Raw genomic sequence first — 14,685 nt, forward strand, 5'->3', positions numbered from 1 at the left:
GGAGAGCCAGAAAGAGAATGGTGATACTCCTACATCTGCTGCAGCAGAGCCGAGCAAGGAGCAGCTGGAACCGGAGGCCAAAAAGCGGGGCACTTCCCACAAGCTTGTGCAAAAAGCTGAAAAGAAACTGCTGAAAAACATGGAGTTGGTGGTTCAGCGCATGGAGAAACAGGGTGTGACCTACAAAAAGGTGGAGAAAACCAAGAACAAACTTCAGCGAGGATTGGATGATCTGATGGTGGACCTGGACCACCAGAAGCAAGTTATGTCTAATCCAGCGAAGAAACAGGAGAAATGTGACTGGCTCCTAGCTGAAGAGAAATACATCTCGGCTCGATATGGTGAAAAACGTGACCAAACAGAGACTGATGCTTGGGAAAAGGAGACCAAGGCCCTCTCCTTGGCTAAAGCCCTGGAAAAAGCGCTTGAGGAGCATGCTGAATTGGAGAGGCTGAAAATCTCATGCGCTTAAAAGATGAGTTGGAGAAATCTAAGTGTGCTCTCAAACAGCAGGTGGAAGGTGAGAAACCTGAAGAGGAGAGTTCTCTGGAAGATGTCAAGAAGCCAGAGCCTGTTAAAAATGGGACTGGAGAGGGTGGCACTGTGGTGCTGGCTGTGGCAGAGAAGATGGAAGATGCTTCTGCTAAACCAGATGATGGGGCTGATGTGGATGCCGAAGACCACAGACCCGTGGTAGCGTGTAGCCTAGGCCTGGAAGACGTCCCCTCTGCATACAAGGCCTTCCAAATAGCCAGCAGCCTGCTGGGGAAGAAGTACGAGGAGGTGAACGATCAGTTTTCGGATCCGGGTTATTACAATGGGCTATATCTCCTGACTTCTCCACAAAATGAGAACAGGGTCCTGGGTGAGCCTCTGGAGAAAATGACAGAAGACGAGGAGTCTGCTGAAGACCCTGGTGCCTCCTGCCTCAATGAGAAAGAGGGGGAGGGGTTAACAGGGCAAGTGTATGGTGCCATGTCCGAGAAGGATGAGAAGGCGGTCAAAGAGACTGGAGACTTCAAGAAGACAAAGAGTGAAAAAGTTAAGGCCGGTATGTTGGTTGACATGAAGTCCCCAGGTTCTACAGAGACCAAAGTTAAGCCAAAGGGAGCCGCAGCCGAAGTGGAAAAAGCCGCTAAAGAAGCAGAGGTCTCTAAAACTGCCATAGTAGCTGGAGTAACTACTGTTGGAAAGAAGGAAGAAGTGACCCAGATGCACGTAAAAGAAGCGAGTAGGGGCAAGCATGCTCTGCTGAAGGAGCCCTGCAAAGCAAAGGAGAAAGTGTTGGGATATGACCATGACTGGGAACAGTTCAGGCAAGAGCTGCAGCAGTCCAAGAAAGGACGTGAGGTGCATGTACAGGAGCCAGAGGATCTAAAAAGAGAGCGAGATCAAAATATACGACAGCGCATCATTATCACTCGGGAAAGAATAGGAAAAGAGTATCTGGTCATGAGATGGGCACATGAGGCCTTTAGGCAGTTTCGGTTAGGCAAGATGTTGGTTTTGGTGATAAACCAAGCTCTGCTGGCATGGGTCTGGCAGAACAAAGGGAAGGTACTGTACGTGTCACCGAGGTTCCTGGACTCGGTGAAATAAGAACCGGTAATTTTCTGTGTCAGCGGCAGCTAGTGCTCGCTGACACTGGGTTACTTAGTGTGGCTGTAAAGCCAATCTGGGCCGGTTATTATTGGGAGCAGCCAAAGAGCAGGGTGGGTGGCTGTTCCCCACGTCCAGGCCAGGTCGATACCCTCTCACCAGCCTGCCGTGGTTATGCAGGTGTTCACCCTCACGGGCTTGAACAAAGGGGGGGGATATGTGAGACAGTGAACGGTCTCACTCAGGTTAGAGGCAAGGAAGGGGTGGATAGTCCAGTCCACACCCCTGTTCCACCACAGGTGAGAGAAGCTGGAGGTAATCAGCCTGGCATAAGGCACCTCCCAGAGTGTCAGAAAGGGGGTAGTGTGTTACCTGTGGACAGAGGCCTGGAGGCTCTGTCTGTGTGGTCTCAGCTGGACAAGGCTGAGGGACCACAAGGCTGGGAGATAGCCTGGAGTTGGGGGACGCAGCGACGCCTGGGAGGGTCGCAGGGCCATAGTCAGGCAGACTACTGAGCCCCAATCCCCCACAAGAAATACTGAACTGGAGACAGTGGGCGTACTGTGCTCTGTACAGCCAGGAGGCTGTGGGACATTGGCTGACAAAGCCGCATGTGTTCACAGGGTGTGAACTGTGACTTTAGGTGAGTCAGGATATTATATGTTTAGTTAGAGCCCAGCCGGGCAGGTGTTTATTTTGTACCATTTATGTTTGGATTGCTGAGGAGCCAAATAAAGTGATGTTTGGACCAGAAACTTGGTGTCTGGCGACGATATTTGTGTGAATCACCCCCGGAGAAGAGCTAAACCCCTACAGGGGTTAAAAAACCCTCTAATATACTGCACATTTGGGATTAGACATGCATAAGTGACTGTGAAATTTAGGCCAGAAATACGGCTTTTTGCTTACTGGGGCATACTGGGGTGAAAAAAAACATCTGTTTCATATAGTGCATATCTAGGATTATAGGTGCATAAGTGAGTGTCACATTTAGGGCACAAATACTGCTTTTTGCTTACTGGGGTTAAAAAACCCTCTGATATACTGCACATCTGGGATTAGAAATGCATAAGTGAGTGTCACATTTAGGCCACAAATACGGATTTTTGCTTACTGGGGTTAAAAAAAACCTCTAATATACTGCACATCTGGGATTACACGTGCATAAGTGACTGTGAAATTTAGGCCACAAATACGGCTTTTTGCTTACTGGGGTTAAAAAAAACCTCTGATATACTGCACATCTGGGATTACATGTGCATAAGTGAGTGTCACATTTAGGCCACAAATACAGCTTTTTGCTTACTGGGGTTAAAAAAAAACTCTGATATACTGCACATCTGGGATTACACGTGCATAAGTGATTGTCACATTTAGGCCACAAATACAGCTTTTTGGTTACTGGGGTGAAAAAACCCTCTGATATACTGCACATCTGGGATTAGACGTACATAAGTGAGTGTCACATTTAGGCCACAAATACCGCTGTCAGATAGAGTTAAAAAAATAAAAATTTAGTGCAATACCCTACATCAGGGTTTTTATTGGCGGTTAATTATTTTTAACAGACTTAATCACCTTTTACTTTGCTTGGTGAATGCTAACTATGAGGCAAACATCTAATAACGGACGCAGTCATGGTCGTGGTGGTGGTGTTGGCAGAGCCTCTGGTGCAGGGAGAGGACGTGGCCGTTCTGCCACAGCTACACGTCCTACTGAACCTACTACCTCAGGTCCCAGTAGCCGCCAGAATCTACAGCGATATTTGGTCGGGCCTAATGTCGTTCTAAGGATGGTAAGGCCTGAGCAAGTACAGGCGCTAGTCAATTGGGTGGCCGACAGTGGATCCAGCAGGTTCACATTATATCCCACCCAGTCTTCTGCAGAAAGCGCACAGGTGGCGCCTGAAACCCATGCTCATCAGTCTGTCACATCACCCCCGTGCATATCGGGGAACCTGTCTGAGCCTCAAGTCATGCAGCAGTCTCTTATGCTGTTTGAAGACTCTGCTGGCAGGGTTTCCCAAGGTCATCCACCTAGCCCTTCCCCAGGGGTGGAAGACATAGAATGCACTGACGCACAACCACTTATGTTTCCTGATGAGGACATGGGAATAGCATCTCAGCACGTCTCTGATGACAAAACACAGGTGCCAACTGCTGCGTCTTTCTGCAGTGTGCAGACCGAAAAGGAGGTCAGGGAGGAAGACTGGGTGGAAGACGATGCAGGGGACGATGAGGTCCTAGACCCCACATGGAATGAAGGTTGTGCCACTGACTTTCAGATTTCGGAGGAAGAGGCAGTGGTGAGACCAAGCCAACAGCGTAGCAAAAAAGGGAGCAGGGTGCAAAAGCAGAGCAGCCGTCACCAAAACAGTTTGCATGCTACTGGCCACCGTCACCAGGGACCGAGCACACCAAAGGCAGCTTCAAGGAGTTCCCTGGTATGGCACTTCTTCACACAATGTGCTGACGACAAGACCCGAGTGGTTTGCACGCTGTGCCATCAGAGCCTGAAGCGAGGCATTAACGTTCTGAACCTTAGCACAACCTGCATGACCAGGCATCTACATGCGAGACACGGCTGCAGTGAAGTAAGCACCTTCAAAACCAAGAAAGGGCTCCTCCTGCTCCCTCTTCTGCTGCGGCCTCGGCCTCTTCGTCCGCCTCTGGAGGAACGTTGGCACCTGCCGCCCAGCAAACAGAGGATGTGCCACCAACAACACCACCTCCGTCACCAAGCATCTCCACCATGTCACACGGAAGCGTTCAGCTCTCCATCTCACAAACCTTTGAGAGAAATTCCCACCTACCCACCCTCGATCTCTGGCCCTGAATGCCAGCATTTCTAAACTACTGGCCTTTGAAATGCTGTCATTCAGGCTGGTGGAGATGGACAGCTTTAAACAGTTCATGTCGCTTGGTGTCCCACAGTACGTCGTTCCCAGCCGCCACTACTTCTCCAGGAGAGCCGTGCCCTCCCTGCACAACCAATTATCGGATAAAATCAAGTGTGCACTGCGCAACGCCATCTGTGGCAAGGTCTACCTAACCACAGATACGTGGACCAGTAAGCACGGCCAGGGACGCTATATCTCCCTAACTGCACACTGGGTAAATGTAGTGGCTGCTGGGCCCCAGGCGGAGAGCTGTTTGGCGCATGTCCTTCCGCCACCAAGGATCGCAGGGCATCATTCTTTGCCTCCTGTTGCCTCCTCTTCCTACTCGCATTCCTCCTCCTCTTCTACCACCTCCTCATCCGGTCAGCGACAGACCTTCACCACCAACTTCAGCACAGCCAGGGGTAAACGTCAGCAGGCCATTCTGAAACTCATATGTTTGGGGAACAGGCCCCACACCGCGCAGGAGTTGTGGCAGGGTATAGAACAACAGACCGATGAGTGGTTGCTGCCAGTGAGCCTCAAGCCCAGCCTGGTGGTGTGCGATAATGGGCGAAATCTCGTTGCAGCTCTGGGACTAGCCGGTTTGACGCACATCCCTTGCCTGGCGCATGTGCTGAATTTGGTGGTGCAGAAATTCATTTACAGCTACCCCGACATGTCAGAGCTGCTGCATAAAGTGTGGGCCGTCTGTGCACGCTTCCGGCATTCTCATCCTGTCGCCGCTCGGCTGTCTGCTCTACAGCGTAACTTCGGCCTTCCCGCTCACCGCCTCATATGCGACGTGCCCACCAGGTGGAACTCCACCTTGTACATGCTGGACAGACTGTGCGAGCAGCAGCAGGCCATAGTAGAGTTTCAGCTGCAGCACGCACCGGCTAGTCGCACTGCGGAACAGCACCACTTCACCACCAATGACTAGGCCTCCATGCGAGACCTGTGTGCCCTGTTGCGCTGTTTCAAGTACTCCACCAACATGGCCAGTGGCGATGACGCCGTCATCTGCGTTACAATACCACTTCTATGTCTCCTTGAGAAAAGACTTAGGGCGAAGATGGAAGAGGATGTGGCCCAGGACGAGGAGGAGGAAGAGGGGTCATCTCTAACACTTTCAGGCCAGTCTTTTAGAAGTGGTTTAGAGGGAGTTTTTTTGCAACAGCAGAGGCCAGATACAAATTTGGCCAGACAGGGCCCACTACTGGAGGACGATGAGGGGGAGGAGGATGGGGATGAAGCATGTTCACAGCGGGGTGGCACCCAACGCAGCTCGGGCCCATCACTGGTGCGTGGCTGGGGGGATACGGAGGACGCAGACGATACGCCTCCCACAGAGGACAGCTTGTCCTGTGGAAAAGCTTTGTCACCTCGCCGCAACAACCGGCCCCAACTGGTGATATGGAGCGTGTTAGCAGGAGGCAGCATTTGAACAACATGGTGGAACAGTACCTGTGCACACGCCTACACGTAATGACTGACGGTTCTGCCCCATTCAACTTCTGGGTCTCCAAATTGTTCACATGGCCAAAGCTTGGCCTGTATGCCTTGGAGGTGCTGGCCTGCCCTGCAGCCAGTGTACTCTCTGAACATGTATTTAGCACGGCAGTAGGCGTCATTACAGATAGACGCAGCTGCCTGTCCACAGCCAACGTGGACAAGCTCACGTTCATTAAAATGAACCAGGCCTGGATCCCACAAGACTTGTCTGTACCTTGTGCAGAATAGACAGTTCTAACAGCCTCAACCATCCATCCTTGTACTCAAGTGCACTTATTCCTTTTATTTTTTATTTTTTTATATGTCCCGAACCCGAACTTTTTTTTCAAGTTCGGCCGAACCTGCCAAACCCGAACATCCAGGTGTCCGCTCAACTCTATTTCCTAGCACTGTCCCTAGTGCCTGCTGACATCTCTCCCTGCACTAAGTACACTGGAAAATTACAGAATCCAAAATGACTGAGGGTATTTATAGGGCTGTGACATCACAGGGGATGGCTGGCTGCTGATTGGCTGCATGCATGGCTTTGTGGGTGTTCCCTAGTTCCCAGAGTTCTTTGCTCCATGTCCTAACACGTGCAGCTGCCATTTTAGAAAAAAAAATGTGATTCGTTACCACAAAGCTTGAGGAAATTCAGATTCGGTGCGAATATGTCTTAATTGCCATTCTGCGGTGAAGTTACATTGTACTACAGCCATTTACAGGATGTATTAAAAGGAAATATACGCACATCCCATTAGCTGTTCTGCGGTGAATTGTGATTGTTATCTTTTTTTTTGGGGGGGGGTTCATAAGAAAAAATATATTAGATAACGCTGGCTGGCACCCAATATAGGGAGTTACACGGTTCTGTTTTTTGCATCCAAAGTTTATTGATAGCTGCCTATTTCCTCATTAAAACAATGTAATAATCCACACAACAATATCTAATAAATTTAAAAATATAATATTATTAGATATTGTTGTGTGGATTATTACATTGTTTTAATGAGGAAATAGGCAGCTATCAATAAACTTTGGATGCAAAAAACAGAAACGTGTAACTCCCTATATTGAGTGCCAGCCAGCGTTATCTAATATCATTTATCGTGAAGCCAAGACTAAGGGGTGTAAGGCTGCATTCACACGGGCGAGTATTCCGTGCGGGTGCAATGCGGTAGGTGAACGTATTGCACCCGCACTGAATCCTGACCCATTCATTTCTATGGGGCTGTTCAGATGAGCGGTGATTTTCACGCGTCACTTGTGCGTTGCGTGAAAATCGCAGCATGCTCTATATTCTGCGTTTTTCACGCAACGCAGGCCCCATAGAAGTGAATGGGGTTGCGTGAAAATCGCAAGCATCCGCAAGCAAGTGCGGATGCTGTGCGATTTTCACGCATGGTTGCTAGGTGACAGTCTATTCACTGTATTATTTTTCCTTATAACATGGTTATAAGGGAAAATAGTAGCATTCTGAAAACAGAATGCATAGTAAGTGATCAGTTGAGGGTTAAAAAAAATAAAAAAAATTAACTCACCTTCTCCGTTTGTTCGCGTAAGTCCCGGTCTCTTCTTGTCTTCTCAAAAGATGAACTATGGGCTAAAGGACCTTTGGTGACGTAAGATCACATGCTCCAATCACATGGTCCATCACCGCGGTGATGGACCATGTGATTGGAGCATGTGATCTGACGTCACCAAAGGTCCTTTAGCCCATAGTTTATCTTTTAAAGAACTAAAGACCGGGAGAACTACGTGAACAACAGGAGAAGGTGAGTTAATTTTTTTAATTTTTTTTAACCCTCAACTGATCACCTACTAAGCATTCTGTTTTCAGAATGCTATTATTTTCCCTTATAACCATGTTATAAGGGAAAATAATACAATCTACACTACAACTAACCCAAACCTGAACTTCTGTGAAGAAGTTCAGGTCTGGGTACCACAGTCGGTTTTTTATCACGCGCGTGCAGAACACATTGCACCCGCGCGATAAAAACTTAACATCGGAACGCAATTACAGTCAAAACTGACTGCAATTGCATTCCTACTCGTGCGGGTTTGCCGCAACACACCGGGACGCATCCGGACCTAATCCGGACACGCTCGTGTGAACCCAGCCTAAGGGTTGTGTCTGCTGGAGTGTGCACCTTAACCGTGCCTGGGAGGGAGGTAGAGCCTCAGGAAGACTGTTTTATAGTATTAAGAAAAAAGATATGTCTTAATTGCAGTTCAGCGGTGAAGTTACATTGTACTACATCATTTTTTGTGGTGTATTAATTTAATTTCACTTTAATTCTTTTATTATACAGTGAGTGTATTTTTATAATCGATTAATGTAAATAAGAAGGTATGTACAGTATGCAACACTGCTGCAACCAGTATGTGGCATGGTAATCTTTGATGACGCAGGTATGCACAGGTATATATCTAAGTGCACACCTGCTTCATCATGGAGATTGAGAAAGCACAGACCTCTGCTAAAAGCCTGTTGCCAACATTCCCATATTGTGTCCTGTTACCCATTTGGATTTAGGCCTCATGCACACGACCGTTGCTGTGTTCCGTTCCGCAAAATGGGGTTCCGTTGTTCCGTGATCCGTTTCTGTGTTTGTTTCCGTGTGTCTTCCTTTATTTTTGGAGGATCACCAGACATGAAGGAAAGTAAAAAAAAGTCAAGTTTGCCATGCAAATGATAGGAAAAAAACGGAAGCGGATGACAATCTTGTGTGCCTCCGCGTTTTTGACTTGAATGGGTCTGCGAACCGTTTTCCGTGAAAAAATTAGGACAGGTTATATTTTTTTGACGGACTGGAACCACGGATCACGGACGCGGATGGCAAACGGTGCATTAGCCGAGTTTTCAACGGACCCATTGAAAGTCAATGGGTCCGCAGAAAATCACGAAAAACGGAACAACGGACACGGAATAAAACAACGGTCGTGTGCATGAGGCCTTAAACTGATGAAGTAAAGAGAAGAATTTTAGATGGTGAGTGCCGCATTCTTTGAATCAATCTTTGCATTGTGAATTGGACTTTGTACATTCCGAGCACCACCGGAGTATCGCCTAGATATCTTATGTGTCCAACACTGATTTTGCGGTAGTGATTTAGCCCAGAACTGGCGGTAGTTTTTGTTCCTCTATTTCTATTCATTTATTAATGTGCATACATCACTTTTCACTGCACTCTCCCTTTGTCATGGGCATTGTACCTGTTTCTCTCTCAGAGGCTGGTATTTGGTTCCTTTCTCTCCAGACCCTCTTTGTTCTGTTCTGTTTGCTGCTCTCTGCACATAATTTCTGGTTTTCTCAGGTGAACTCCCTCTCTGTACCTCTGTCTCCACATCAACCTCCAGCTTCACACACTGCCCACTGACTGAGGCTAGGTTCACATCACCGTTTAGCTTTCAATGCTTGAGATCCGTCACAAAGGATACTTTTTCAGTTTTTCTGATGGATGAGATGAACGGAAAACAAAATGGTGATGTGAGCCTTTCCTAACTACAGTACACATCAGCTTCTGACACTAGGGTGGGACCAGCCCACACCTAGCAACTACACAGCAACTGAGCAAGGAGACTGGCTAGATAACTGTTTCCTCCCTATCCATAGGGATACATAATGCACAATGACAGCACATTAACCCTATTGCAGTGGGCCATCGACGCACTGCACTATATTGTGATTTGAGATGATTTACTTAGTCCCATGATTTAATGTTTGATATATATTATGTTGACTTTCAGATAAAGTCCTCAGTTCTACAAACATTATAATTCCAGCAACTATTGGAACAATCTTCTCTCTGCTACTGCTTGCATTGGTTGCATTGGCTACATATTTTCGTTGGAGGTAAGAAATAGCATTAATCAGTATTTTTCATTTCATTAAGAAATCACTTAAAAAGTCATGTGTAAATTTCTATTAAATTATACAATATATCCTAATAAAAGTGTAATTCAAAAAATAGATCCTTTTTTTCTGAAGCTCTACTCCTTTGAATTGAACTGAAAGGCAATGTAGGAAAGAAACAGATGTGGTACGTCTGAGAGTACGGCCATATGAAGATATGGTCAGGAGCCTACCTCTTATAGAGGAGCAAAATGTTGCCCAATGCCCATCACCACTGGGTCAATAGCACTGTTTTATAGAAGCAGTATGACCACAGTTAAGTACAGTATCTTGTTATCTCATAGGTTTTACATTGAACATTAGATCGTATCTTTTTTGCTCTTGTGCTTTCTTCTTTTATACTGTATTCAGATTACCATTATTGTGGCATGCGCATCACTATGAAGTGCCTTTTGCGCTGTGGCATTAGAAGAATTTGATATCTCTAACCTTTTAGTCCAACCAGACTGTCTGTTACTCTGCTTTAACTCCTCTAGCGCCGTTCTATGGAAAGAGTAGGCTTAAATAGTACACCACATGCTTAAAATAACTTCTTTATTAACTTCAACTTTTCTTCATATATAACCCTGCCGCCTCCGCAGCAGATAGTCCATGTACATAACACGTGTTGCATATAATATCACAAAATGACGGTATGCCTAAAATGGTGGTTCAACTGTTCAGTCTTGTCATTCAACATAAATGTGGATATATTTCTCTCTTCAGTATCTGTTCTCTCACTTTAAGTTATTTAAGCACTTTATATTCTCTCTGAGAGGCATATCTGCCATCTGCTATTGGTTTGTTTGTATTCAATTATTTGATGATTGATTGCTTTTATGGTTGCAGTTTGGTGGAACTGTAAACAAACACATAACTGGTTCAGTATACAGTTCTAATTACGATATTAATAATATGAACATTATATAACCATTCTAAATACCTATTTGGCCTCTTGTTCCCATAAAACACAGCTCTGACTGGATCTGTCTGTTCAGCTCCTCTGCTCTTGTCTATACTGACTCCATAAGCTTCTGCTAGGGGATTTCCCACACAGGCTCAGTGTGAGGCTGACTGTCATTGGTCAAGACTAGTGATGATAGAGCATGCTCAGCCGAAACACTTGTTTGGCTCGAGCATCTCGATGCTCGGCACATGGCGGTATTCAGCATGTGCTCGAGTGCAATGCTCGAGTCGCCGCCCTGCACGTTTCTTGGCTGATACGCAGCCAATAAGCGTGCATGTAAGTACTGCCCTGACTGTAATGCCATGTTGGCTGATGGCATTACAGTGATTGGCTGGCCGGAACACGTCATTGGGTGTTATATAGCACCCAATGATGCATGTTCGGCTCATTTGTAGTCAGGGAGAGCTGTGCTGAGGAAGGGACAGACAGAGTAAGGAGTGATTTAAGAATATTATTACAACCAAAACTTTTCAGAGACCCAAAAGTCCTTTTAAGGACTATTCTGTGTGGCAGCAGCAATCTATGTTTTTAGCGCAACCTGCGCTAAATAGCTAAAACTTCACAGACCCAAAAGTCCTTCTAAGGACTATTGTGTGTGGCAGCAATGTGGCATCCTGCACTAAATAGCGTACAATAGTTAGGCCGCTGCAGACAGCGACACTAGCTGCACCACATCTCCAGTGTATAGTGTGCGCATCCAAAAAAAATCTGTGACATCCAGTGTATTTTTTCCGTAGATGGTGTCCGCTGCGGACAGTGACATTAGCTGTGCCACATCTCCTATGTAATGTGTGCTCTTCTAAAAATTTTCTGTAACATACAGGTTACTTTTTCCGTAGACGGTGTCCGCTGCGGACAGTGATATTAGCTGCGCTACATCTCCTGTGAAAAGTGTGCACATCACAAAAATATCTGTGACATACAGTGTACTTTTTCAATAGACGGTGTACATACAGATGGTAACACAGTCCTTTAGATCACAGCTTTACAAGCAGGCTTTATTCCACACGATGGCAGGTATTAATTATGCAAGGTACTCAGAGGGTAAATCCACAATGCACTCAGAATCAGGTTGTACCTTTCCTCAGAAATAGCGTACACTGTCCTTTTCTAGAACTCCTGGCTGGTTTCAATCCCAAGGCCCGGATGCCTAAATGGTGGCTTAAATCCTTGGTATATATATATCTTCCTCTCGTATTAAATCCTTGCTTTGCTTCCTATATAGCATCTGCCCATCAGTGTTACTTATCTTTGCTGGTAAGATCCTGACTGTGGGTTTCTCCCAGGAGGTGCTGTCCTGCAACTGGGGTGCCTCTACTGAGCTAATCCTAGCCTCAGGAGCTTCAGGTGGACGAAGTAACTCCTCTAGTCCCCTGGAATGAACTACCACTCCCCTGTCTGGGCCTTCCTATATATATCTAGGGCTCTCTAGCTCCCTCTAACGTCTGGGAGGCTAAACTACACCCTGACAGGCCTGACACCCAGCTAACACAGGGAAATGCATATAAAAACACATTTGATGTAATAAAGACACATTAACCCCTTTTGTGCAGTGCCCACCTTTACCTAGTGGGACACTACATACCACCACGCTATAACGTTGCCCGTCCTCGGCGCAACATGGAGGGGCCCTGCCCGGCTGGATACTGCAGCCTGAAAGACAAAATGAGAACCGGCATACATGGCAAATATCACAGCAACAATACAAACATTGACAACCAATATAACTGCAGGGAATGGTGAAAAGGGGCGTCGTTCTCTTCTCTCAGGCTAATGGAAGGGAACAGGGGCGCTGACCTGGTGCAGCGTATCAATAACCAGGACAGTCCATAAGTGTAAATTGTCCATAATATGACAGTAGAAAAATGTAGAACAATTGAAAAGTTCTTGGAGGCTCAAGGAACAAATATGAGTCCGTACCCAGGCTTGCAACAGGGTCAAACAGGGGTTTCCCGTGAGGGGCTACCTGGGCCCATGATGTAGTCCTCAAACCTCACAGGTGGGTGTCCCCTGGTAGAACGTGTAGACCTCCTTAGTGGCAGAGATTCTTCCTGCCTGGACTCAGGAAGGTCAAAGGAGCTCACCGCCTCTGGAACTTCTTCAGGAGCTCTCTGAGGTAAGGTCTCCTGAGACGGGAGACCAACAGGAACAGGCGCAGGAACCAGCAAATTCAGCCAAGGCGTAAGGGCCCAGTGGAGTGGCTCTTTATCGTGGATCAAGTTCTCCACAGCCTGCATAGGGTCCATAGGTGGAGCCGGCAATTCTTCCTTGGAAGGCTCAGGCTCCATCTCCTCTGCCGCTGGTTCTCCCTCTATACAGGGCTTGAGGCGGTTCCTGTGAACGACTTGGGGACCTTTTCCCTCTCTGGAGACCTGGTAAATGTGGGCTGCAGCATTGGGTATGGCAGTAATAAGGTAGGGAATCCTTTCCCATTTGCTGTCCAACTTGCTGGTCCGGTGGTTGTTTTTCAACCATACCTTGTCTCCCAGAGCCAGGGGTCCCGCATGGGCAGTCTGGTCATAGTCCTTCTGCTGCCTCTCACGAACAATCTCCATCCGTTCTTGGACAATCTCCTTAGCATTGAGGAGACGCCTTTGATGCTCCACTACCCAATCGGTCCTGGGCAGTGGGTTGATTACATCCGGTACTTGGACACCCAGGGAGTGATCCGCAGGCAATCTCCCTTGTCGGCCAAACATCAAATAGAATGGGGTGTAACTGGTGGAACAATGGATGGTGTTGTTGTAAGTGTACATGAGCTGCGGCAACAGAGTAGGCCAATCACCCCTCGTCTCAGGGGGTACTGCTCTCAACATTTCAATGAGAGTCTTATTCATTTTCTCGCAGAGTCCGTTACCTTGCGGATGATAGGCGGTGGTCTTTCTGGCAGTTGTGCAGCAGACACATCTCCTGTAACAGCTGGGACTCAAACGCAGACCCTTGGTCCGTGAGGATCCTCTCTGGGCAGCCGTAGGGCAACAGGAAATGCTTCCAGAACGCCTCCGCTGTGGTCTTGGCTGTCAGGTCTTTCACAGGCACTGCTACGACAAACTTGGTGAAGTGATCAATTATAGTCATGGCATAAGTATACCCAGAGCGACTCGGCTCCAACTTCACATGATCAATCGCGACAAGTTCTAAAGGAGCTGTACTTACAATAGGATGGAGAGGCGCCCTCTGGTCATGGCGTTCAGTCCGCCCCACAGCACAGGCAGTGCATTCTCGGCACCATTTTTCGATATCCTCTCTCATCCCAATCCAATAGAATCTTCTCCGTATGGTGGCCTCAGTCTTTTGCACACCGAAGTGTCCGGACTGGTTGTGGTACATGTCCAGTACCAGGCTGGCATCCCGACGTGGCAGGAGAATTTGGTAAACTCTATCACAGGACACTGGATCCAGACTCCTTCTGAGCAACAGGCCTCTTTGAAGGAATAGTTGATGGCGATGTCTCCACAGTCTCACTAGTTCTGGGTCTGCACTCTTCCTGCGGATTCTCTCAGGGATTTTCCCACTGGTAAGGAAGTCGAGCAGTTCACCGAGGACTCTACTTTCGGACTGGAGCTTAATCCATCTTTCTTGATCGCCTCTGGACTCAGGATCATCTGATGAGGGAGGATCAGCAGCAGGGAGATTTTCAGTACGGATATTATTCTGCTGGGCGAATTTATTGTAGAACGCGGGCATTTCCACTTCTTCCCAGGCATCTTTCAGCTCATCTGGGGCCTCTGTAGTGGGAAGCCGCGACAGGGCATCAGCATTATCATTGGAGCGGCCTGCCCGGTACTTCACAGTAAAGTCATAGTTGGCAAGGCGGGAGGCCCATCTTTGCTCCAGTGCCCCTAACTT

At 47.4% G+C, this 14,685-nt stretch overlaps 2 protein-coding genes across 2 annotated transcripts in view; both read left to right on the top strand.

Annotated features, from left to right (window-relative positions):
- The window catches only part of LOC120992210 (B-cell receptor CD22-like), a 371,322-nt gene that overhangs the window by 43,737 nt on the left and 312,900 nt on the right, over positions 1 to 14,685 (top strand). The window lies entirely within an intron of this gene.
- Positions 1 to 14,685, top strand: part of LOC120992223 (B-cell receptor CD22-like) — a 131,088-nt gene that overhangs the window by 42,098 nt on the left and 74,305 nt on the right. Inside the window, exon 7 of the mRNA XM_040421061.1 lies at positions 9,725 to 9,830. Within this exon, the coding sequence (XP_040276995.1) occupies positions 9,725 to 9,830 (106 nt within the window). The remainder of the gene's footprint in view (positions 1 to 9,724; positions 9,831 to 14,685) is intronic.

Source organism: Bufo bufo, chromosome 1 (assembly GCF_905171765.1).
Source record: "Bufo bufo chromosome 1, aBufBuf1.1, whole genome shotgun sequence".
Classification (NCBI taxonomy): domain Eukaryota; kingdom Metazoa; phylum Chordata; class Amphibia; order Anura; family Bufonidae; genus Bufo; species Bufo bufo.